At 35.7% G+C, this 27,844-nt stretch overlaps 2 protein-coding genes across 2 annotated transcripts in view; both read left to right on the top strand.

Annotated features, from left to right (window-relative positions):
- Window positions 1-27,844, top strand: part of LOC123543277 (E3 ubiquitin-protein ligase TRIM71-like) — a 201,560-nt gene that overhangs the window by 13,197 nt on the left and 160,519 nt on the right. The window lies entirely within an intron of this gene.
- On the top strand, window positions 367-11,570 carry LOC128549893 (uncharacterized). Its single transcript, XM_053527637.1, has 2 exons — window positions 367-894; window positions 7,577-11,570. The coding sequence occupies exons 1-2, from the start codon at window positions 551-553 to the stop codon at window positions 8,907-8,909; spliced, it is 1,677 nt and encodes a 558-aa protein (XP_053383612.1). The 5' UTR covers window positions 367-550; the 3' UTR covers window positions 8,910-11,570.

Raw genomic sequence — 27,844 nt, 5'->3', positions numbered from 1 at the left:
ATCATGACACAAATGCACTTGATAAACTCGATAACTATTAAAATTAGCAAATTGAATACGTTTTAAAGGAATGGGGGATATACATGTATGGAATGCTAAAACTGCCTTCATTTGTCCATGTTAGTTACGATGTACATTTTATAAGCGTTCTTTGTTTATTTCTGTTTTGTTTTGTGTTTCATTTTACTTGTTGTTTTTCTGCATTTTAAGTTATTTTATTCAGTTTATGTGTTAATTTATTATTTTAGTTCGTCTGTTTATAACTCGTTCGGGTAGTAATCCTCGTTTAAATAGGCCAACAATAATGTTGTACTTATAAATTAGACTGGGCCTGTTTATAGGTTGGTTAGGGCTACGGATATGCGATTTGTATTGTATTTTGTCATTATTTTTTAGAGTAGATCCCCTTCAGTTTGGAACCGTCCATGTTTACAAACACGTTTGTTTATTTTATGAGAAGTACAGGCTGTTTGTCGATTATTGATAAAACTAAGGGAAGATTAAAGTATAGATTTATCTATTTGACCTAGTAAGTTTAAACTTTTACAAAATGGCGACCAATGGGAGTACAACAGACGCGTCGGATGAATTGTTTGACTTTATATGTTCTCCTTGCAACAAGAAAGACAAGAATAGTGAGGCGATGAAGTACTGTGTGGACTGTCAGGAGTATCTGTGTGTACCTTGTGTTGAAAGTCACAATAGTTTCTCTGTCCTAACTGGACATACATTGGTGGAAAGGTCAAAGTTTGGAAATGCAAGTAGAACAGACAGCAAGGAATTACCGTCGGTGCCGACTGAAAGATGCAAAGTTCACTCATTGAAGCTCGTGGACATGTACTGTGCTGATCATGACTCGGTTGGATGTCATGTCTGCTTTACACTCAATCATAAGTACGTCTACTTTCGTTTTTAAAGTAAACCTTCTTGTAATGGCAAACGTTCAATTAATGATACATTATGGCCATGCTTGGGGCGTGGGGGTGGCGGGGGAGTGGGGGAGACTGTCAGGTTTCTTAGGCTACCCAGTCCATCTAGTGCTTCCAAATAGTTGTGATATAAAAAGTGCAAAAACCTAACACCTTAAACCTTAATTCCCTTAACTGTGAATTATATATATACATAACGTTAGTTGGGTTAAAACAGGATAAAAGCAAAAAGATATGTACTGGAATTATGGTGTAAAGATCAATGTAGCCAGTGCTGATCTGAATCCGGAGACAGTAGATTTAGTGAGTATATAATCGTATAATTCCCACTAACCTAACTAAATTCCCACCTATTGGATGTACGCACACATTGACTGTATACTATACTGACTAGTTTAACCTGGATGTATAAGAGTACTTAAGCCGACAACAACAGTACTGATGATTGACTTTCATGTAGTCCAACTCGTGACGTATAATTATCCCTTTCATTTCATTTCAGTCTGATATTACGTCCAACTCAGCTACTTCCGAACACATGCGTAATCATTAGTGATTAAAATATGAACATAAATTTTTTATAAGCTTCACAGTATGAAAAACGAAAGAAATATTTTAATTTGCTGTAGGTAATACATTTATCTCGAGAACATAAACGTTATTCGACATGTTCTGCGTTAAAAAACTGTAGAAAAACCGTTATCAAATATATGCATTAACGTACAGCATTTAGCACAGTGTAAAGTCGTACTCGATTTGTTCACCAAAGTTTATTCCGTGTGTTCGTGAAAGAACAAGCACATGAGAATATATAATGAAGAGATCTCTCCCAATATCTGTTTTGTTTTCATTGTAATTTAACTTTAGATCGTAGTACTAGTAAATGTACAAATAATATTGCGCTAATACATTTAGAATTAGCCCGAGACGTTGTGCTCACCCGGTACCGGTACCTGACTATGAATGAAATGCGCCAGTAGTGACGTAATAAAGATGTGACGTCACCAATGGCGAAAAACAAATCGATAATATAGGTCAGTGGGTGACTTTCTTCAGTTACTGCGAAGTGCTCATGACATGACATATCGCGTATTACACAAAACAAGCACAAGAATAAATTTGCTATTCAGAAATATTGTTCTTTTCGACATTAAATCATCATTATAGTCCAAGAAATTTGTGAAATAATTGTGCACTTTCTGTAAAAAGTATGAAACTTTGCATGATTGTAGATGGATGTATTGTCCTTCATTTTCGACTGGGAAGCAAGTTGTAGATATTCAAAATGACCGCCCAAATCCAAGATGGCCGCCGTAGTTAACAAATTAAAACAAAAATGCTCTAGCATTGTATACATGGCGAGAAATTAGCAGAATTTAGTTACATATAAGCTCTATATACAAACAAGATGGCCACCATAAAATAATTTTTCCATGAAAATCGCTCTTCAAATAGACGAATTGTGCGAAAATTATGAAACGTTGCATGGTACATGTAGAGTATATATTTGTGAAGTTCACTACTCAAACAATTTTACACTAACAGCGGATAAACAAATTCAATATGGTCAACAAATTTCAAGATGGCTGCCACACAATATTTTTCTATGCGTAACTTGGTCATTCTGTGTGAAAATTTTGGAACATTGCATGGTAGTTTATATATTTGTATGATACGCTCCTCAAAAAATTGTAAAACGGACATTAAATAAATAATTTTAATATGGCTTATAAAATTCAAAATAGCCGCCATAAAATATTTTTTCAATGAAAATCTTGCGTCAGTTGAGCATATTGTGTGAATATTGTGGGATGTTGCATGATGCTATAAAGATTGGTAAAATATGCTCATAAAATCTATCACTTACATTGGGTAAATAAGTCAATGAATATGACCAATGAAATCCAAGATGGCCGCAAAAATCAGAAGGAATAGATTTACTTTGGAAATGCACACCTGACCTCGTATATCTACAACAGGTCATAGTAATTGCCATTGGATTAATTATCAATATACAGCTCTGATTGCTTATGTTGGTATATGTTGCTCTTCTGTCATTGACTCAGACCCTAGATTTAACCTGCCATTTTAGTTTAAACATGTTTCTTTGCAGCAATTAATGAAACTTTTACAAAATAATAATTGAGGACACGGACAAATAATTAGTACCACACCCTTGGTATGTCAGAAAGGCTGCCAATAGAGACAAAGCTGTTCCTTATGTGTTAACAACTCCATTATGGCAGTATTGACACGATAATTCTGTTGCACATGTTCTGTCATACGAAAGGAAAACAAACTACTCATATAATGGCAATATTACACTACCCTGTGAAATCGCAGATGTCATACTGTAAGCCCCGATGTTGCTTTCAAGGGAAGTGCTGGTTTCTTCCATTTTCACAACAGAATAATGGGGTCTGATCAGCTTTGAGAATACCCTAATAGATTTCCCATGGAAGTACATATGGTGAATACTCAATAAATGCTTTAGTGGGACCCGTTTTCAGTCTGTTCAAAATTGAAGCCCCACATTAATTACGGATTAGACATATTCGACTTCAGTTCCGTTTTCGACTGGGATGCAAGTTGTAGATATTGAAAATGGCCGCCAAAATCTAAGATGGCCGCCGTAGTTAACATTTTTGTAAAAGAATGCTCTAGCATTGTATACATGGCGAGAAAAAAATGTAGCAGAAAGTAACATTTAGCTACAGATCATCTCACGCGGAAAACAGACTTTAAGTTTTTCCTCGAAGGAAAAGTCTTGCATAGCGAGGAATTCCTCCGAGTACTGCCTAATTCTGACTCGGAGTACCGACTGTGATAGTTTTATTACTTTAGCGGAATTTCGTCGAGTCACTCCGAGAAATTACTTGACGGAACTCCGAGTCGAAATTATACAGGTAACACTATAATGATTTCCGGTATTTTATGGCCACTCCGCGCGACTCCGAGTCTGTAATAAACAACTTATCGGTCATTTCGAGTGACGCGAGATGATTTCACGAAACTCCGAGGCAGTATTCCCTTACCTTGATGGAATTTTTATATAATTAGCTTGTTCTTTTTACTTTTTAAAATTTGTGAATTCAGATACTAAAATAGTTTCTGACCATACGAATTAGATTTAGCAGCATATATATGTAAAATGGATTAAATTATTAATCATATAAAATTGAATAGACTTTCAAAAGACAACCGTTAAAGAAAAGTGATTTGTTAAATTTTGATATTGAAATAATTTCTTACTTTGTGAATTAAATTTAGAAATAGATTATGTAAAATGCACTAAATTAAGCATAATTCATAACTAGATAAACTTTAAAACAACACCCGCTAAAAAGTTAATTGTTAAGTATGATACTGAAATACTTTTTGACTATGCTATTTAAATAAGAAATAAATTATGTAAAATGGACTAAATTTAAGAATTATATAAAACTAAACAAACTTTCAAATAACTGGCGTTAAGAAATAGTGATTTGTTAAATATCATATTGAAATAGTGCAAGTTACATTCAGCAACAGGTTTATGTAAATTGAACTTAATTAAGAACTATATAAAACTAGATAAATGACCGTTAAAGAACAGTGATCTTTTTTATTGAAAATTATAGGAGAAATGATAAATTTTCATTATGAAAATGGTCTTTCATTTATTCATTTGGAAGGAATTATAAAAAGGTAAAATAATTGCTGCCGTACCCACTTAAAAAGTCATAAAATGTCATACATTTGCATTTTTCATAACTTTTACGTCTTCTTATTGGTAAAGAGACATCTCTGTTTTTCATTGCATTTGCCTTTCTATAAGATTAAAACTAGCTTTTCAAGTTTTTACCCGCTGAAACATTTTCATTCGTCCGATACCGTCCGCAACTATTAAACTACATATTTAGCCCCAAAGGAGAACCAGTAAGCAGATCGGCAAATATGCGAAATGTTGCTAAGTAACAACTCCTGAAAATGTTCTTAAAAGCTAAAGGCATGAACAATTTTCTGTTCGCAGATCAATAATAACAAGGAAATTCATTGATGCAAGCATCAAAGACGCCACCAAGTGTCGTGTCTGAAGTACATTTATTGCAATATGAGAAATCACCTAATCATTGCTTTATTAGTCTGACTGGCTACAAATTATCAACATTAGAACATAAAACAATATATGTTATAAACTGTTTAAAACATGAAGAATAAACATGATAGAAAAGTATTACCATGTAATACAAATCCTCTACTTGCAATGACATTGACATTGCGAGTAGCTGGTCTCTTTACATACAAAATTAAAGTAATTATTTCACTAAGGTCAGTGAAAAGTTCTTATATGCAGGAGCGTGTGTATGAAGTTTCACAGAAATGCAGTTTGTTGGGAAATGAGGAAATGTTAAAAGATAATTGGTTCACAGAAACCATTATTTTTATTATCATGTAATGTAATGAGTGTTTTCTATTCACTGATGAAGTTTCATTGACCTTAGTCATCTACATTCCAGAATGCAGATTATACACAGCATTTTACGGTTTCCGTTGCCAAAACAACCAAAAATTTTGTCCAAGAAAAGAATGATGTAACATGAATAATCTATATATTGCCCCTATTCACAAAGCATGAATCTTTCTTATATACTTTTGGAATATCATAGAATTTTTTTTCTTTTTCGGACAAACGATTAATGTGAAGTCCTCGTTGAACGCATTGGTCGAGAGAGCTAAGACGCTTTCCTACGGAGGTGAAGGCCCCTGGTTCGAATCCTGGCTACTCCCAGTGCGGTGTGTCCTTGGGCAAGGCACTTTATCACGATTGCCTCATTCGACCCAGCTGTAAATGGGTACCAGCAAATTGCTGGGGGTGAGGTATAATTGGTTTTAACTGTTCTTAATATAGGGTCGCAGAAAAGCTCTATATAGAGCTTATGTTAATTGTTTCACCAAGCGACGGTAAATAAAACTTACCTTTTACCGTAAGGTTACTAGGAATATGTCAGTGTCTAGATTACAAGAAATTTAGCAAGCATAATAACCCACTGCCAAAGTGTAGAAAATGTTTTAATGAAAATGATTTTTAAGTCAGGAATGGACAGATACAAAAACAAACTATCTATAAAAGTAAAAAAAAAAGAAAAGAAAAAGAAATAAGTTACAAGATATAATACAACCAGAGCAACTGACTAGTCATATAAAATCAATGAAAATATAAATTCAACAAGGAAATCTATTTGAAAGTCACTGATGCTTTGATAAGTTATGGTCCCATGGGTTTTGATATTTCGATCTAAACGCATTTAAAGAAGAATTAACTTGTCACTGACAAATTCAGCCAAATGATAGCTCTTTATTGCACACCTTGGTTGACAGTAAATATCTGTAAACAATGAGTATATGATACATAAGCAAAAAAAAATAGAAATAGGAATCTGCACTGCAAAAATGTGTGCATTCTGAAATTACATTACTGTACCTATCAACAAAGAAAATAAGACAAAAGGTTAATTATAAGTTAACAGCGGCACTTCCTTCGTTCATTTCAACATATATATGTTTATTGATTCCTTTATTTAAATTGTTAATACGTTTTTTTTTCAAGGAATTTTATGCAGGCAAAGTGTAATTTTCCGTATTTTTATTTTTTAATATTCTCTTCGAAGTTTACTGAAAGGTTATTGTAAAACACATGAATGCTCACTTGTCCGCAATTGACGCGTTGCAGTATGGTATATCTGCATTGTGTTCTATTAATAGAAAATGAGATAGGTAAGTAGGTCATGCTAAGATCAGAAATAGAAAACTTGACTTACAGAGTAACCCCCCTTATCAATAAATCGGATCAACATTTTGACGAAATTGTAAATAAAAAATATTTTCTGCTCTACAAATAAGGAGAGGAAAGACAGATAACATTGTTTTATATCACATAATAAGTTGCATTACATACATATTTTATAAGTTTTCTTTTTGCCATTTTTTGTTTATTCACATCAATATCATTGGTCCTTTTACAAACTATTCACTGTGTTCAGTTTATCACTCCGAAACTATTCATTACCATCTTTACAGGGTCCGAAATAAAAGTGTATCCCATATACTCGACGCCGCCTCCTGGGCGGCGTCGAATAAATACCACGGGTTGCGATACTGCTATACATAGTAAAATGTTTTGCTCATTTCGCTGGCACATGATCCGTTAGGCGAAATTTAATAGCATGAGACATTCGTTATAACTAATACCACAAATGCGATATTCCTGTGAAATTTTAAGCTTAAAACATATATGCATAATAACTTGGCATATACATCATCAACATGAAATGGACATGCGCAAATATTGTCTGATTACTTTTCCTGAAGATAGGGCACGTTTTTGCACTTTGAACTATTACAACGTGTACTCAGCTCCTCTTACATTTTCCATCCCTTTAAAATGAAACTTGGCATATTTCATTAAAATGAATTGGATATACGTATACTGCCGGGACTTTTATGTCCTATTATAGTTTTTGGAGTTACGTCACCGTTGTGGACTTCATTTATTATTCCATCAAGCATTTTCAGGGGTTATGCGTCGTACAATTTTGACATCATTCTTATTTACAATTCTTTTAACCGGCTGCACAAATACATACGAATTTTATTGTTTATTCTAGGCCGTGTGTGAATATCCACTATATTCCTGACTTTGTTCGAACAATACCACAGGCAGAAGATGCAAGGAAGATAAAGAATGAAATAGAGAAAGCAACAACAAAAACGGAAACCTTGCTGAAACAGAAACAAAGAACTAGAGATGAAAATACTAAAAGAAGAGCAATTTGCTGCAACAAAATAAAAACCTACAGAGCAGAAATAGACCAAACTCTGGATCGACTGGAACAAACAGCCGTTGCTGAAGTAGATCGAATATGTAACACAGAAGAGAAGAACATTCAAGCAGAACTGAAAAATCTTCAGGAGACGACGATTAAACTTAACCAAAGTAAAGCTGCACTGGAATCGTCTCAGAAAAATCAATCGCAGCAGTTTGTAAGTAGAAAGACGTGCGAAAAACTACTCTCAGAGACAGAGACGACTTGGTCCAGTTCAGATGATAAGCGAGGAGATGCCACTTTGTTTACAAAAAATTTAGAAATACATTATTCCCTTCAACAATTTAAATCACTCGGATGTCAATCACATCAAGAGAAGCTAGGTCTCTATCAAGTTCAAAGCAAAAAGGATTACAGTGTGAAGTTGAAAGATGATGGGAATTCTTGCGATATTTGGTCGTCATGTATGCTTGACTCCGGTGATATGCTCCTGGTAGACAACAGGAACAGCAAAATTAAACTTGTCGAATGTGAAACATACACTGTTAGAAATTCATTGACAATGACTGAAAAACCTCGATCTGTTTGCAAGGTCAGTAGCGAGGAAGTAGCTGTGAGTCTTAATAATCGAATCCAGTTTGTATCTACTGTAGCCCAGCTCCGGCCTACCCGCACTCTAATGATGGATCACAACTGCAGAGGTATAGCCGTAACGGATGAAAAGATAGTTGTTTGCGAGCAAGGCAAGAGAGTGTTTGTACATACAATGGATGGCACGTGTCTACGGACAATCAGTAGTGATAGATCTGGTCAGGTTATGTTTACGTGTGCCCGGGAGGTTTCTTTAGGTGGTGGTGACGGCAAAATGATACATGTTACAGGATATAATCAAGATCTTGTAACAATAGATATTGACGGCAATGCTATCTGGAAGTACTCAAGCAATATATTAAAAAGTGGATGGGGAGTGTGTACGGACGAAAACGGTAATGTGCTTGTCAGTGGTGACGAATCAAACAATGTTGTACAATTGAATTCAGACGGAAAATGCTTAGGAGAAGTTGTTTCCAAATCTCATGCTTTGAAAAATCCACGCGCTATATGCTTTGATATAAAACAGTCAAAACTGATTGTTGCTGCTAAAGACAACATCCACGTTTTCCTTATTCGATAAACATAATACATGTTTCTATTATTAAATCACCTTTTTAATCTCCCGCCACGAGTGTTAGGGGGTTATAGGAATGGTCTCCGTCCATCCGTCCTCCCGTCCTTCAATCTGTCTGTAACATTTTGTGTCCGCTCTGTATCTCCTTAACCCCTTGAAGGATTTTCATTACACTTGGGTCAAATGATCACCTCATCAAGACGATGTGTAGAACTAAAGAGTCAGCCATGTCGGCTTAAGGTCAAGGTGACAGCTCAAGGTCAAATGTTTGAGCAATCCATTTTGTGTCCGCTCTGACTCTTCTAAACCCCTTGAAGGATTTTCATGAAACTTGGGTCAAATGATCACCTCATGAAGACGATGTGCAGAACTTATAAGACAACCATGTCGGCTGAAGGTCAAGGTCACAATTCAAGGTCAAAGGTTTGAGCCTTCCATTTTGTGTCCGCTCTGTATCTCCTAAACCCCTTGAAGGATTTTCATCAACCCTTTCACTATACATAACAGCGGCAGGGGATTTAGCTGTCTTTCAGACTGCCTTGTCTTCTATGAAAGTCAGAATGTGTGATGGAATAATCGCAATTAGAATAAAAGGAATGTTTCTGCCACAGCGGTAGTTATATAAGTTAACCAGCTGAACATATTGGGAAAAAAGCATTTTAAGCTCGACTATGCAATGTATTTTCTGAGCAATCCTACTCGAACCGGCATCTGCGTCCTTCCGCGTCCACACTTAGGTTAACATTTACATGATGGATTTGTTTCAGATTAAAAATAGTCATCCCTCGTTATCACCCACATCATTATGGCACCATTGTGATCACCACATGTCGGATACATATGTCGATAGTTTTAATAATCATTGCGCGTAAGTGTAATCATGAATTAAGTCATTTTAAATGTGGATATACGAATGTTAAATTATCCAGTCTGATGTTTACTTCAAAAACTGACCTTCCGCGCAATGGTTATTTAGCTCTTAGTTAAGGTTTTTCTATTATCAAAACTTAGGGGTACATTATGTTCCTTTAAGTATATCTATTAAACGGCTAATCCTGTATTCACATGCGGTCTACAACTCATTTAAATGGGTCAACCGTGTTGTTGTACTTATGAAATAGACTAGCCCGGTTTATAGGCTGGTCAGGGCTACGATATGTATTGTATTTTGCCATCGAGCTATTTCTATAAAATGCTTCGTCCCCTTCCGTTTGGATCCTTCCATGTTTACAAACACTTTTGTTTATTTTATGGACTGTACCTTTAGTTAAATATACATCAATCTCCAATAAACACGTGAATGTTACATTTGAAAATGTAAACAAACAATGTTCAATATACTGGTCCACTAATACAAAAGCGAAAACTTTGCTGCGTCATTAAAGATATACTGATTTGAACGTAAATAAGCGGAAATTGACCATGTTTCTGGGCTCAGTTGAAATCTGTATTTAATAAAATAAGTGCCTGATTTTCTAAAATTTAATTTACACACTTCATTTGTGGTTTATTACTCTAGAGGTCATAATTTTCGCCTAATCTTAATAAAACTTGGTCAAAATGTTACCTGAAGGAGTTTGTGACAGGGTCATCTGGGGTCAAAAACTAGGTCACTTTGTCAGTTAATAGGAAAACCTTGTTAGAACCCTAGAGGTCATATTTTCTTTTTCATCTTCATAAAACTTCGAGTTCAAGTTTGAAACTGGGTTACCCGAGGTCTTAAGCTAGGTCTCTAGGTTAAATCATTAAACAAAGTTGTTAACACTCTAAGGCCAAATTTGCTACTTGAATATCATAAATCTTTGTGAGAATGTTTGTCATTATGAAATATAGAAAATGTCAGAAATCATATTACCTGAGGTCAAAAACTAATCCATTAGGTTAATTCGTAGAAGAACCTAGTTAATACTCTTCATAAAAGAAACTTCAGAGTGTTTGTATGAATTCTAGGTTAAGTTCAAAACTGGCTTACCCGAGTAAAAATCTAGATCACTAGGTCAAATCATAGAAAAACGTTGTTAACATTGTAGAGGCCACGTTTTCCATTCGATCTCAAGAAAAAGTATCAGAATGTTTGTCTCTATGACAAGAAGTTCTAATCTGTGTTACCTAGGGTCTTTAACTAGGCAAAATCATATAAAGAACTTGTTAACACTTCAGAGGCCACATTTTCATCTTGATCTTCATAAACCTTTGTCAGAATGTTTATCTCTATTAAATAAAGGTTGAATTCAAAACTGGTTTATCTAACATCTTAAACTATGTCACTATGTCAAATAATCTTCATAAAACTTTGTCAGAATGGTCTGGGTCAAAACGTAGAAAAACTGTGAACACTCTACAAACCACATTTTCCATTTAATCTTCATAAGAACTTGTCAGAATGTTTATCTTGATGAAATGTAGGTCAGGTTTAAAACTTGGTTACCTGAGATCTTAAAGAAGGTCACTAGGTCAAATCATAGAAAAACCTTGTTTGCACTCTAGAGACTACATTTTCAACTTAATAAATCATAAAACGTAGTCAGAATCTTTGTCTCTTTTAAATCTAGGTAGCTTTTGAAACTGGATTATCTAGGTCAAATATACTCAACAACCTTTCTAACTCCACACCTGGTTTTTAGCTCGACTATTCGAAGTAAAGTCTAGCTATTCTATTCACCCTGGCGTCGGCGTCGGCGTCGATGTCGGCGTCGGCGTCACACCTTGGTTAAAGTTTTGCATGCAAGTACACATGGCTATCATTTAAATGCATATATCTTTGAAAGTTATTTTTTCTTTTTTTAGGTCAATTACCAACCTCACTGGGTCAAGTCCCATAACTCTGACATGTATTTAGGCCAAATAATGCCCCCTTTTAGACTTAGAAAATCCTGGTTAAAGTTTTACATGCAAGTTACTAGCTCCAAAACTAATGCAGGTATAAAATTGAAATTTCACATGTGTCTTCGGGGTTATGAAACTTGATAATAGCATCAAGTCCCATAACTCTCACATGCATTTTGGCCAAATTATACCCCCTTTTGGACTTAGAAAATCCTGTTTAAATCTTTGCGTGCAAGTACATATAGCTAATACTTAAAGGCATATAGCTTTGAAACTTATTTTTACTTTTTCTAGGTCAATTACCAACCTCACTGGGTCAAGTCCTATAACTCTGACATGTATTTAGGCCAAATTATGCCCCCTTTTGGCCTTAGAAAACTCTGGTTAAAGTTTTGCATGCAAGTTTCTACCTCCAAAACTAATGCAGATATTGAATTGAAACTTCACATGTGTCTTCAGGGTTGTGAAACTAGTTGATAGCATCATCCCATAACTGACATGCATTTTTGGTCAAATTATGCCCCCTTTTGGACTTAGAAAATCCTGGTTAAAGTTTTGCATGCAAGTACATACAGCTAATACTTAAAGGCATATAAATTTGAAACTTATTGTTCCCTGCTTCGAAGAAGGTATATTGTTCTGCAGATGTCGGTCGGTCGGTATGTTGGTCGGTTGGTCGGTCTGTAGACCATTCAGTTTCCGGATGATAACTCAAGAATGCTTGGCCTAGGATCATGAAAGTTGATATGGAGGTTGGTCATAATCAGTAGATAACCCCTATTGATATTGAGGTCAGTAGGTCTAAGGTCAAGGTCACAGTGACCCGGAACGGTAAAACAGTTTCTGGATGCTAACTCAAGACTGCTTGGGCCTAGGATCATGAAAGTTGATATGGTGGTTGATCATAACCAACAGATGACCCTTATTGATTTTAAGGTCGGTAGGTCTAAGATCAAGGTCACAGTGACCCGGAACAGTTTAACAGTTTCCGGACAATAACTTGAGAACGTTTTGACCTAGGATCATGAAACTTGATAAGGATGTTGGTCATGACCAGCAGATGACCCCTATTGATGTTGAGGTCAGTAGGTCAAAGGTCAAGATTACAATGACCTGAAACAATTAAACCGTTTCCGGATGATAACCTAGGATCATGAAAGGTGATTGAAATGTTGATCATGACCAGCAGATGAATCCTATTGACTCTGAGGTCAATAGGTCAAAGTTAGAAGCCACAGTGACCCGAAACAATCAAACCGTTTCCGGACGATAACTTCAAAACCCTGCGACCTAGGATCATGAAAGTTGATAGGAAGACTGGTCATGATTTGCAAATGAATCCTATTGATTTTCAGATCAGTATGTCAAATGTCAAGGTCACACTGATCCGGAACAGTTAAATCGTTTCTGGACGATAACTTGAGAACCCTTTGGTTTAAATTATAAAACTTCATAGAGGTGTTGGTCATGACCAGCAGTTGACCCATATTGATTTTGTGGCCAATAGGTCAGAGGTCAAGGTCACAGTGACCCGGAACAGTTAAACCGTTTCCGGACGATAACTTTAGAATGCTTGAGTCTAGGGTCACGAAACTTAATAGGTGATGAATAGCAGATGATATCTATTGATTTTTAGGTCAGTATGTCAAAGGTCAAAGTCACAGTGACCTGAAACAGTTTTTGGAAGATACCTTGAGAACGCTTGGGCATAGGATCATGAAAGTTGATAGGAAAGTTTATCATGACCAGCTGATGTCCCATATTGATTTTGAGGTCAGTAGGTCAAAGGTAAAGGTCACAGTGACCTGGAACAATTAAACCGTTTCCGGACAATAACTTAAGAACATTTGGGCCTAGGATCAAGAAACTTAATAGGGACGTTGATCATGACCAACAGACGACCTTTATTGATTTTGAGGTCAGTAGGTCAAAGGTCAAGGTCACATTGTCCCAGAAAAGTAGAACTTGTTTTGCCAAATAAATAGAGAACGCTTTGGTGTAAGATCACATTTGATATGGGGGCGACTTATGACTGGTAAATGACCCACAATTATTGATTTGAGGACAACACGCCAATAGTCCAGTGCACAGTGACCAAATAATTTCTGTTCCTTGTGCAATTACTGAATGCATCAAGGGGGTGGGGTGGGGGGGGGGGGGGCATTTCGTTTTCGACGAGCTCTTGTTTTTTCTTTTCCTAGGTCAATTATCAACCTCACTGGATCAAGTCCCTTAACTCTGACATGTATTTTGACCAAATTATGCCCCCTTAAGGACTTAGAAAATTCTGGAAAAAGTTTTACATGCAAGTTACTATCTCCAAAACTTATACAGATATTGAATTGAAACTTCACATAATGTCTTCGAGGTTATGAAACTAGGTGATAGCATTAAGTCCCATAACTCTGACATGCAATTTGGCCAAATTATGCCCCCTTTTGGACTTAGAAAGTTTTGGTTTAAGTTTTGCGTGCAAGTTACTATCTGCAAAACAAATGCAGATATTAAATTGAAACTTCAACTTCACATGTGTTATAAAACTAGTTGATTGCATCAAGTCCCATAATTGACATGCATTTTGGCCAAGTTATGTCCCCTTTTGAACTTAAAACTTCTAGTTAAAGTTTTGCATGCAAGTTACTCCAAGTATTTCCAAAACTAATGCAGATACTGGATTGAAACTCTATAGATATTTTAACATTAAGGGTAATATTCCTGCTTCTGGGACAATGATTCGAATAGTCGAGCACTGGCAGTCTTACGGACAGCTCTTGTTTGTTTTTATCCCAAATTTTGACAGACTTTATTGAAAATTGGACACATTGTTTAATGATCAGTTCAGTTAAATAAAACGTAACAGTGTTATCAATTGTACGTATATTCGTTGAGCCACGACAGTTGCAAAAAGGTAACTCGAAAATAACAACAGTGCCAGAATATCACAATATACGCCCGTCATAGCAAATTCCTTTACAATAGCACCTGTATTTGCATATGGAATTTTAATTCTGTGGTTGTGATGTAATTCTTGGAGAGCATCATTTCAAAATCATGGCTGATTTGGAAATAAATTTCAAACATCGGCAATTTTCAATAATTCAAGAGCCACAACTGTAAAGACACTGGCCCAAAGTAACTATACTTATCGAACTTGACGTAGATGTTATAGTAAAACATATTCTGTATAAGTTTGGTAGACAGTAAGCCCCGGAAACAATGACATATCCAATTCTAACAACCAGGTAAAAAAGTTCCAAGAAGAAGTTATTTATAGTAGCAACAAAGGGAAGTAGATGCACAAGAAATCTATATTTTGTTTAAAAATTCTAAGTCTACAAAAAAAACTCCTTTCCAGGTAAAGATACCTTAAAATACACCTAAAAATTGGAAGTAACATCTAAGTTGTACCACAGAAAAGTGGTCTTGATTTTTCCCTACGGCCAGTAATAAAGAGTTACACTATAAGCTATTTATAGTAACAACAAAGGGAAGTAATTCTAAAAAATGTCACTGCACAAAAAGAAGTTACCTGTGTCCTGTGGCAGCACAGTTTCATTGAGGTAACTATCTTTGCAAAGCACAAATGAATGTTAAAGTTATGGCCTAAGATCTTATATGACCTTTGACCCCTAAGTATTACCTTGACCTTTAAGATAGGGGACTTGGATTTGTCCATGCATTCTTTTTCACTAAGGCTAACATTTATGCCAAATAAAAATAAGATTGCTCAAAAATTAGTTTAAGTATGGAGCAGAAATTTTCAATTTTTGCAATTTCGACCAATTCAAGGGTCATAACTCTAGAGATACTGGTCCAAACATGCTGGTTATCGAACTTGACCTAGATTTTATAGAGATACACATTCTATATAAGTAATGTTTCTTTCTGATACAAAATACTCTAGTTATTGAGCGAACACAGTAAGTTTGGACAATTTTAACCAATTCAAGGGCCATAACTCTAGAGACACTGGTCCGAACTGGCTGGTTATCGAACTTGACATATATTGTATAGAGATACACATTCTATATCAGTTATATTTAGTTCTGATACAAAATATTCTAGTTATCGAGCGGACATTGTCAATTTTGGCATTTTGACCAATTCAATGGCCATAACTCTGGAGATACTTTTCCGAACAGGCTGGTTATCGAACTTGGCCTATATTTTATAGAGGTACACACTTTTGGTAAGTTTGGTTCAGTTCTGATACAAAATACTCAAGTTATTGAGCGGACCCCGCCCGTAAAAGGTGACAACATAAAACGTCGTACAACGGGCGTATAAAAAGTCACAAAATGAATGTAACTTCGGCAAGTAGTGCCATCTGCGGGATTAAACAATTTTGCGGTCAATATTACAATCTTCAATGGATAGAATATGATCTTATCCTGACATAGGATACTGTTCTGCAAGTGTGCAATAATTAAGAGATTGTCAGTTTTGCATTGAGAAATGTGCACGTGTTCTGCAGTTGAGTTTTTGCGCCAGATTAGCGGTATAATATTAATCCGCGAAGGGCATATTTCTCGATGCAAAGCTTATCATATTTTTGTTGCATATTCATTTTTAGCTCGACTTTTCGAAGAAAAATTAAAGCTATTGTATTCTCCCCTGCGTCGGCATCGCCGTTGGTTAAAGTTTTTGATAAAGTCAAATACATGTATTCGATAGTCAACGTTGTTAAGTATACAAGATCACTGCGTCAAATCATAGAAAGACATTGTTAACACTCAAAATGCAACATTTTCTACCCAATCTGCATGAGCCTTGGTCGAAAGTTTTGTCTGTTTTAAATGTAGGATAAATTTGTTACAGGGGCACAAGCGAAAAAACGCGGTCAGATCACGAAACAACGAGATCGTTAGGTCTTAGTCTACAGAGGCAACATTTTCAACTTGATCATCATAAATCTTTGTCAGAATGTTTGCCTGTAGGAAATCTAGGTCAAGTACAAAAGTGGGATATCTAAGGCCAGAAACTATGTCACTAGTTTAATGAACTGCTTAAAGGACTTTTACCAAACCTTGCTGGAAGCAAGGTCAGATTTTCAAGGTCCTATTCAGGGCATCTTGTTACTTAGAATTTCAGATTAAAATTTTGGCGCACTTTCACTTTTCTCAATTATTGCTGAATGAAATTGATTCAAACTTAAAATCGTTGTTCCACATCATCACGTACATTATATGACACAATGTCAATAACTCAGGCACCAATTTTTCATGAATTATGTCCCCTTTTTACTTTGAGTTTTAGGTTAATTTTGATGCATTTTCACTATATCTCTGTTATTACATAAGGGATTTGATTCAAACTTAAATTTATTGTTTCACATCATCACACACATCATTTGACATAAGGGCCATAACTTTGAGATCAATTAATTAGTGAATTATCCCCCTTTTTACTTAAAACATTTGGTTACAGTTTTGATGCACTTTCACTGTCTGTAATAACCAAATGAATTTGTTTCAACTTTTAAACAGTTGTACAACATCATCACCCACATCATATGACACAAGAGCAATGTTTCATGTCATATGCATGCCCCATTTTGACTTAGAATTTTAAATTAATTTTGGTGCACTTTCCATATATCTTTGTTATTCCTTAATGAATTTGATTCAGACTTTAGATAGTTCTTTCACATCTTCGGCATCAATATATGATGCAAGGTTCATAATTTTGGCGCATAAATTTCATGAATTATGTTCCATTTTTTACTTAGAATTTCAGTTTAGTTTTGATACTTTTTCACCATATCTCTGTTTTTACTGAATGGATTTGAAACAATTTGTTCAGCATCATCACCCACATCACATCATTTGACACAAGGTCCACGACGCTGGCACCAATATGTTATGACTTATGATCTGTTTTTACTTAGAAATTTAGGTTCAAGTTGCGATGCGCTTCTTCTCTATCTCAGGTATTACTGAATAGAATTAAGCTTAAAATAGTTGTTCCACATTATTAGCAACATGTAGAGATGTAGAGATCCTAAAATTTTCAACGATAGCAATTCATTAAATAAAGTCTAGAAATTGATTTTTAAGTCCTTGAAATAACCACAAAATGATTTTATAAATGTGAAGTTTATGATAGTTATGTTAATATCAATAACAGAAGTTTTAATAATAAATTTAAAACTGTGATCCGCAAAGAATGTCAACTCTTTGCTTTAGTTCAGTACTTTTAAGCAGAGATATCTATTAGTTTGCTTCTCTTGCAGTTACACAATTTAGGGGAAAATGAAAACGATTTAAGGCACAATATCATACCTTTTCGCAAATTTAGGAAACATTTAGGAACTATTCATATGTGTTTGATTTACCCTTTAAAACCCGCTTCATATAATTTTGTCAGCTTACTTATGGTAAAAAATAACTTTTAACAAACCGACAATTAAATAAAATACCAGTAAGTATTTTATTGTGCAGATAATACAGTTTTGCTTGTTTCAAAATGTCACAATAGAAGCACTTTTGTAATACAGAACAGGTAGGATTAGTAAAGGTGCAATTATATTGATCTCTATTTCCTATGCCTACAACATGATATGACACATGGTTCATTACATTTGCAGAAACGTTCCATGAATTATGTTCTTTTATTCTTATCTAATATTTTGATATACTTTATCTTTGTGTCTAATATTAATAAATACATTTGACACAGACTTAAGCTTGTGTCCAATATCTTCATCCACATTGGAGTCATTGAACACATGTGCACTATTTCAGTATCATGCATTGAAATAGTCGAGCGCACTCTCTCTCTCATGTGATAACTCTTGTTCTGTAGGTAAATGCACCAAACGTTTGTGTCAAACATTTGTTTTTCTACTCATAAAACCACAAGGCTTCAAATGCGATTGTATTTTCTTATTTTGCATTTTTATAGTCTGATATTTAGATATATTAAAAGAAATAGTGCAAATACAAGGCATAGACACCTTTATATATTTTGTTGTTATCTTTAAGATGATGTGAGAGACTTTAATGAAACTCACCAGGGAGTCGTTCAGTTTTATTTACCAACTCCTAAACCACCCCAACTTTGGAAAGAAACTATACAAGAGTAAGGGTTGAAAGTAACGGTAGCTGCCAGAATGTGTACAAATATCTTATAGTAGCAGAATTACTGTCGCCGTTAAGCAACGGCGACAGCATCGTATTACGGTTAGATATTTGAAAATCTTACTCTAGATGATATCGTATACTGCCGTTTCGATGGAATCGATGATGTTCGGGGTTCTTCCGTAGGACTGCGCATAATGTCAATAGACGCTTGCAGTTTACAGATGATTCAAGCGTCCCGCTTGTTGATATGAATCGTCGAATAAGAATGTATAAAAAAGTCGCCAAATTTATTTCTTTTATAAAGAAAAAAGATAATTACGCAAATGTCAATGCGAAAAGAATCGCATCACGCAGCCGAAATGGAATTGATTTTATATAATATGTATGTTTATACGCAGTTAACCTCAAGGTTCCAATTTTTCGAAGGGACGGTGCACTGACTTCACATAAACGAGGCGGGTTCTATCAGAACCTGACTATTTATCATGAGTTTTGCAAATATTTTATCAGAAATCACTCACGTACCAGTTGATTCAGTGTTTTTTTTTCCATGTCAGGTTCTTGGTTTTTAGTTATAATATACTGCTTGGAACTTTCGAATAAAGATTTTCAGGTCCAAATTGAAAAGCATTAAGACGCATATGTTGCTCTTCTCCCTTTCCCTCCACAGTTTTTTTCACGTACATTTCAACAATCTCGAAAAATTTAAAAGAATCATTGACATGGGATCCGTATTACGAAGCCTAGTATATAGGACAAAGTTTGAAAATAAGAGTAAGGTGTTTTACGAACATCAGTAAGTAGATTCATGTTAACTATTTGGCTAATCTTAGAATCTCAGCCAAAGAAAAATAAGGTAGATCTGTCATTAAATTAAATTAATGATTTTTTTTTAGAAATTAGCGTGATTTAAAAGTCCATTCTTTAGAGAGAACTTAACAAGAAATGTAAACACTTCTAAGAAACATGTCTAAAAATGTTACATAGTTGATGGCTATAGAATTGAGAAATGAAATTCAAAAGGTTGCGACGACCATTCCTATTGACTTTTGGAAAATTAGCCAAAATTTGCAAAGAAAAGCCCTAGCCTTTATGGAGTTTTTCTTTTTGAAATCTATTTTTTTCATTTGAATGTATAAAAAATGTACAAGTGAATGGTTGCATGTTATTCTCCCAATACCAGAGGCCTATCATGATGGCAGTGATTCTCCCCAAATTTGGCCCCATTCCTCTTTCCAAAAAGAGCGTATTTTTACTATAGTTACATTAAAAAGAATTGAAATGGTCAGTGTCTGATCCTAGGATTACTGAAGCTCCGATTTCTATATACTTAAAGTTTTAAAAGACTGGTATGCAGACGATGAATTCAACAGTCGCATCAATGCCTTTTCCGGCGGAAGTAAAAATGACCAAAGGCAGAATAACCCATCGGCTAGAGTTGCAGATGTGGTTTCATTTCTTGGAATGTATATTAACTTTAACGCTGAGGTATTTCTGGCAAAACAACTTTGAGGCCTAAAAGGGGAAAATTACAAGAAGTCATACCTGCGTATATGTACGTCTATGCATACACATGAAAGTATGAATTTGATATTAATAAAGACATAAATGTGCAGTAAACACATGATTTGAGCTTTTTTAATCAAAAGAATACATATATATGGTCCCGTCAGCAAGATATAATGGGTATGAATACATATTCAGTCATGAAACAGTCGGCTGAGAAAAAAATAAAATGTCACACCCCGCCCCCATTTTGGAAAAAAATGGATGAAAAGCCAGCAATTAATTTACAGTGGCCTTACTTTTTGATTTTTACTATTTCTTTTACTTTTTATTCTTTTTTCAGAAAACTTTTTCCCCTTCAGGTAGGGCGTTAAACATTTTTACATGGCATGTAACAAATACTCGTCAAATATTAAATCATTAAGTATTATGCACAAAACGCACTTGAGGGTTGGATCCCATATATTCATCAGAAGTTCACAGTGATTCTGAACTCAACTGTAAGCAAAACAGTAGCAATAAAATGAAAAATCAGGTTATCTCAAGAAGAAAAGATCATTGAATTTCAGTACAAAGACTTGAAAAAAGCCCACAAAATAAAAAGATCACATACGAAGAAAGATACAATTCAATTAAAACAAAAGATAATTTTCTTGCATTTTCGCGTATTGAATGTTACAGATAAATTGCGAAACTCTAAGGCACTAGACGTCGCCATATGACCTATAATTGTGTCGGTGCGACAATAAATCCAACAAATCAAATCAATTTCAGGTACTAGATGATAGCCTTCCAACCGCATTTATGCCCCCTATACATTTATGTTGGGGGCATGTACGATCGTACATCCCGAAATCTTGTGTGTCCAACTCCTTTCACATTATTAGCTTGATTTGCTCCAAACACTGTCACAGATGAACAATCTAGATGTGCAGAAGACCACAAAGGAAGCATCTTTTTCCTTTACAATTTTCCCGCAGTTATGGCCCAGTGATAGTTTTGCTATATAGAATATAGAGAAAAAATCTCGTGTGTCCAACTCCTCCAACACTAGTAACCTGATTTGGTTCAAACTTTCACAGATGAACATGCTTGATGTGTAGATGACAATAATGGAAGAACTTTTCCTGTGGATGTTTTAACAGCAGTTATGGCCCTTTGATATTTTTGCTACTAGTACATGGAGAATGGCACAGTATGTGGGCATCCGTGTCCTAAGGACACAATACTTGTTCTCACATCATCCCGATTTTGTAATAAAATTTGTTAGCCTTTAGTTTATTACGACACCTGATAACGAAACTTGATGGAGCTTGCCTGGGAGGTTCTTTTGATGGTCTTCTACTTTAATTTGTTAGAAAGAAATCTATTCCATGCAGACCTTATGTTCAGAACGCGGCAACAGAATGCAATAATCCTCTTAGTATGTTCTTGTCAGAAGCTGACTGCCTGATTTTAAAATGCTTTCAGACAAATGATCATTAGAATACCCTCTACCAAAACTTTTCAAATTATTTCGATTTATAACAAACTATGACCACCAGTTTGTGTGGTCTCTTTTGAAACACACAATTGAAACCTTAATAGTATTCTTGTCAGAAACTGCTGGTCCAATTTTGAAATACAAAAAGTATTCATGTGCAATTCTCTGCTTACGTGTTTAGATAATTCTGATAATCAAAAATCATGGCCGCCGGTCAGTTTGGTCATCATTCATTATATTAACGTTGTGGAAACCTTCGAGATCTGGCCCGATGTTTAAATAATTTTACACTAATGTTCCTTGGGTGACCCTTAGCAATAACTGTTCAACTTATTTCATTTCGTTAAAATAGAAACAACAGCTCCTCCTTTAACGCTGGTCCCGTTTTAAAATAATTTCGTACAAATGATCCCACAAGGGTTTTTTCCAGTTATTTCTATTCGTTACCAAGGCGGTCACAAGAGGGCGTAGTACCTTTTCACTTAAGAATTAATAATAAGTATAGAGTAGAAACTTTAAAACATTTTTGTCAGAATCTGCTGGTCCGTCTATAATATCTTACCAAATTATCCCGGTAATGGCTCTGACGGATGTCATGTCTGCCTTACTATGTCTACTTTCGATTTATTTATAAATAATTGTTCGACTAATCAACATTCTTAAAAGTGCCGAGACTTCAATCTTTTCTTTTTTGATTTGGGAACTGTACATGGGCTGTGGTAATATTACCTAGTTTAATATTGCAAATATTAATTAAACTAAAGTGTGCAAGTTTTCCTTTGCCATGCGAATAGCCTCCTTTACAAGTACTGTCAAGCCGTCAAACAAAAAACAATGTAGTACGTAAATTTTTCAATGAAATTTCTGATATATTTGGCAAATATCCTTATATCACGTTAATCATTAAATTTCTGATGCCTCAGTTGGTACAAATTGCTTAGATAACATGATTGCTAACCTATGTTTTTTTGTTTAAAAGCTGAAATATGTAAATATCAATCTGACTAAAGTTCTTGATCTTCTAAACGAAGATCTGAGGATGACCCATTCACATTCATCTTTCTGTATATTTGGATTTCCGATATTGCTATTTTTATTTTCGCAAATCTATTTTTATTTGAATCAAGCACACGACTCGTTTCAACAAGCATTTGGCTGAACCATCAAAATAGCGTCAAATGTCAAAGGGTGAGAAAAATGTGAAGTCAGTCCGGGACTCGAACCCGGGACCCACTGCTTACAGGTCGAGTGCTCGACCGACTGAGCTAACCGGCTGTCTAACACCTTGCGTGAACAAGTCCGTACCGTAAAATATGATTTCTCTCAAAACACGAGGGCGTAGTCGCGATGTGGTCGTCATAAGAATTGTAAAAGTGATAAACCCAGGCTAAATATAGACTTTTTAAACTTCTACTTTCACTTTAAAAATGTTGGAAGCAAGGCTCTGATTGGCTAGCGGAAGGGTAGTCAGAACGAGGCTATTAAATTTCTGATGCCTCAGTTGGTACAAATTGCTTAGATAACATGATTGCTAACCTATGTTTTTTGTTTAAAAGCTGAAATATGTAAATATCAATCTGACTAAAGTTCTTGATCTTCTAAACGAAGATCTGAGGATGACCCATTCACATTCATCTTTCTGTAAATTTGGATTTCCGATATTGCTATTTTTATTTTCGCAAATCTATTTTTATTTGAATCAAGCACAGACTCGTTTCAACAAGCATTTGGCTGAACCATCAAAATAGCGTCAAATGTCAAAGGGTGAGAAAAATGTGAAGTCAGTCCGGGACTCGAACCCGGGACCCACCGCTTACAGGCCGAGTGCTCTACCGACTGAACTAACCGGCTGTTTGACACCTTGCGTGAACAAGTCCGTACCGTGAAATATGATTTCTCTCAAAACACGAGGGCGTAGTCGCGATGTGGTCGTCATAAGAATTGTAAAAATGATAAACCCAGGCTAAATATAGACTTTTTAAACTTCTACTTTCACTTTAAAAATGTTGAAAGCAAGGCTCTGATTGGCTAGCGGAAGGGTAGTCAGAACGAGGCTATCAATATCTTCAGATCCTAAGCGTATCGTAATTGGAGATGTACTTTAGTCAGATTGTGTAAATATAATCATTGTCTCAATGATGTATTGTATTTCTTATCATCTCACCCACCCACGATGTATACAGTGCGTATAGGTTAATAAATGGGAGAGTGGTGCCTTTGGGTGATAATGGACCTGGCAAGATGATAATAGCCCGAGGGTATAAGCCCGAGAGCTATTATCTTCTTCCAGGGCCATTATCACTCAAAGGCACCACTCTCCCATGTATTTACCTGTTTATTACTATAAGATTCTTTCACTGGTTATAGGTGCAGATGGGAATTTCTGGCCTCGAGGGTAACTGTTTAGGCGGTAACGAGGTTCCTACCGAGTTACCGCCTAAACAGTTACCCGAGAGCCGGATATTCCCATCTGCACCTACAACCAGTGACAGAATCTTTTTCTTGCATACCGATATCAAGATATAATGATAAAAATAAAATCAGTCGAACGGCTTTCTTTTTAGAACTATTTCTTATAGCAGCGTATTTAAACAAAGCGCGGGAAATCAACGTACGTAAACAGGAAAGACGTCATGACGTTTCAAAGACAATTAACAATGTTTAGTTCCGGTTTTGTGTTATCAGTTCCAGCGTAACGTTATGAATTTTTGATAAAATAACGTGTTTTGAATCGAGAAATATACTATCAGGAACAAAGAGGAACCGTCAAGGTATTGGATTTTTATTCCGTTTTTTCGAAATAAAATATAAATAACTACATAAATCTTCTACATATATGTAGTTCGTAATACGTCATTTAAAGCACGAGAGTCATCTTACACCCCGGGGTGTAAGATGGATTTTTCCAGCACCGATAAAAATACCGGAAATCCCCGTCTGGTATGCAAGAAATATTTACCTATAATATAGTAAGAAACATTTAGTGTGTCATTTTTATGGGTACTGGCATCTACTGGCATATAAACTTTCAGCTTTTCAGTTTTTATATTATATGTATAAGAGACTATTTACTGTATATAATCAAATGCCTTGATAGTTATACAATGTTGCTTATAGCATTATTTAAGGTTGAAAATAAGTTATTTCACGAAGAATACATGACGTTACACTAAAGATTATAAATTACAACTGAAATATTCTCTGTTTTACCTCCATGAAACGTCATGACGTCATTTCTGCTTAAGGACGTTAATTTCCCGCGCTAACATCAGGATCATTATCGATTTTGGCCCCGGGGCAAATTATAATAATGTGATAATGCATGACGCTATGCGATAACTGGAGAATTTTCAGCACAAATTTGTTACTATTTATAGGTACTCATGTAATTACGGTGTTCCGTTTGGACAATCGTGACTTTTTATTTAATACTAAACCGCGATGCACGATGGTACGATGACGAAAATGCGATGGCACGATGGCACAATGATGCAACAACGATGGTACGATGGTGAAAACGCGATGGCACGATGACAAAATCGCGATGATGCGATGGTACGATGGTGAAATGTCGATGTAATATCGCGTTTTCATTATCGTACCATCGCGTTTTCACCATCGTACCATCGTGCCATCGCGTTTTCATCATCATACCATCGTGCCATCGCGTTATCACCATCGTACCATCGCGTTTTCACCATCGTGCCATCGCGGTTTCACCATCGTACCATCGCGTTTTCACCATCGTACCATCGCGTTTTCACCATCGTAGCATCGCCTTCCGGTTAGAAATGCGTAGTTCCGTGCACTTGTTTTTTTTTTCAACAATAGATGAATGTATCTCAATGTATTTTGTGAGAAGAAATTTACCATTTAGATTCTGCTGTTTTGCAAAATGTTTTACAAAATGTTCAGTGCTCAGTTCATTAAAACTGAAAACTGTGCAATATCTTCAAGGCCACGTCCTTTGTATTTTTTGTATGCATGAGAGTAAATAAAAAGCTGGGTGTAATAGTCACATGATATTATTCAAACTCAGCTTATTCTTGTTAGGATGTAGAAGGTACATATAGTGCAATGTGAAAATGTGATTGTATCAAGCCTGTATTTTACTGACATATATACTGTACCACTGCGCATGACCACCGGGAGGCTATGGTACGATGGTGAAAATGCGATGGTACGATGGTGATAACGATATGGTACGATGGTGAAAACGCGATGACACGATGGTGTAAACGCAATGGTACGATGGTGAAAACGCGATGGTACGATGGTGATAATGCGATGGTACGATGATGAAAACGCGATGGCACGATGGTGAAAACGCGATGGTATGATGATGAAAACGCGACGGTACGATGATACGATGGTGAAAACGCGATGGTACGATGATGAAAACGCGATATTACATCGACACTTCACCATCGTACCATCGCATCATCGCGATTTCATCATCGTGCCATCGCGTTTTCACCATCGTACCATCGTTGTTTCATCATCGTGCCATCGCACCATCGCGTTTTCGTCATCGTACCATCGTACATCGCGGTTTAAAATTCAATAAAAAGTCACGATTGTCCCAACGGAACACCGTATGTAATAAACAGTTATTGTGTACATGTGTGTGATAGAAGTCAGGTAGCCAATACAATAGATAAGATGAAGGGAAAATCAAAGCGCTCAAAGCGCTGATGGTGGCTGCTAATCAATGTTTAAAATATTACAAAGAAAGCGACAACTGAGGAATTGTTAATATAAACCATAAGAACTTTTTTTTGCATTTATTTAATATTCGGCTTTGGTTTCAAAATTAATCCTTTTTCACTGCCAGTCATTGTTTACATACACACTGATTCAGTCTTTAACGAATAGTTTTGATCCTTTTTGATTATTTGTGACGAAAACTATAACATAAATTACATCGAAGATGTTTTACTATGAATAAATAGTATAAGCTTTTTCTCCAAATCATTCAGCTTTTAAGATTTCTTTTTAAAGCTTTTGGGCAGTGTCTGTCATGAATTATTATACACACTGATTTAGTCCGTATCAGATAGATGAGACTTTTGTGAAAGAAAACAACACAAACAAGCACCACAAATGCATCTCAGAATGTCAGCTCTGCAGCCAGTGTATTTTAGAGGTGCATTAATTATCACTCCATCTGTTATACTCAAAAGTTCGCTAGAAATGACAGCAGGCTTCGCAAAAATGCTGGACATTAAGTCAGACAAACTTACAACTTTAGTCAGACCGAGAAAAAAGTCGAAAAATATGTAACTGGCGAAACGAAACCGTTTTAATTTTTGGTTGCGGGTGTATTTCTGACAATCATGTAGCATCTTTATTTGATTCCAAATCACATCCAAAGGAATTGGTTCATGTGCTACACAAAGTGGTCCCATTCATGAACAATGCGGATGAATTATCAATGATCAAGCAGTTCTTATTCATCCTCTATCCATTCACACTGGCCAATGGTTACATCACTGACTTCCAGCTGTTCATGTAAGGTCAGGCAGAGTTTATCTTAGATCGAGGCATATTAGTATTTTCTTATACATGTATATTTATAGATTGGCATTTAAAATGAAAATAACTCTAGCAAAACCCGCAACCACCAGACATCTCAAGGCTTTGATTATACATATATTTGTATCAATCCAGATATATTGAGACACACCATGAGAAAACCAACATAGTGCGTTTGCGACCAGCATGGATCCAGACCAGCCTGTGCATCCGCGCAGTCTGGTCAGAATCCATCCTGTTAGCTTTCAAAACCTATTACAACTAGAGAAACCGTTAGCGAACAGCAAGGATCCTGACCAGAGTGTGTGGATCCGCAGTTTGATCTGGGTTCATGCTGGTCACAAATGCACTATGTTGTTTTTCTCATGGTGCGACTCGAATGAATATAGCTGAAGTGAGCAGAATCTGTCTTGAAACAATTCAATTTTTAAGTTGGTCAAATCTGTTATCTGACGATTTGCAGTCTGACAGATTGCCGTTTCAAAAAGGCGAGTATTAGTATCATCGCT

The sequence above is a fragment of the Mercenaria mercenaria genome, chromosome 17, assembly GCF_021730395.1.
Source record: "Mercenaria mercenaria strain notata chromosome 17, MADL_Memer_1, whole genome shotgun sequence".
Lineage (NCBI taxonomy): Eukaryota > Metazoa > Mollusca > Bivalvia > Venerida > Veneridae > Mercenaria > Mercenaria mercenaria.
Note: the sequence above shows the minus strand (reverse complement) of the source record. Positions and strands in the feature narration are given on the sequence as shown.

Excerpts from the sequence above, each read along its gene's own strand:
- LOC128549893 (XM_053527637.1), top strand. The coding sequence starts at position 551 with ATGGCGACCAATGGGAGTACAACAGACGCGTCGGATGAATTGTTTGAC. Across the intron at positions 895-7,576 it reads TGCTTTACACTCAATCATAA|GCCGTGTGTGAATATCCACT; the intron begins GTACGTCTACTT and ends TGTTTATTCTAG.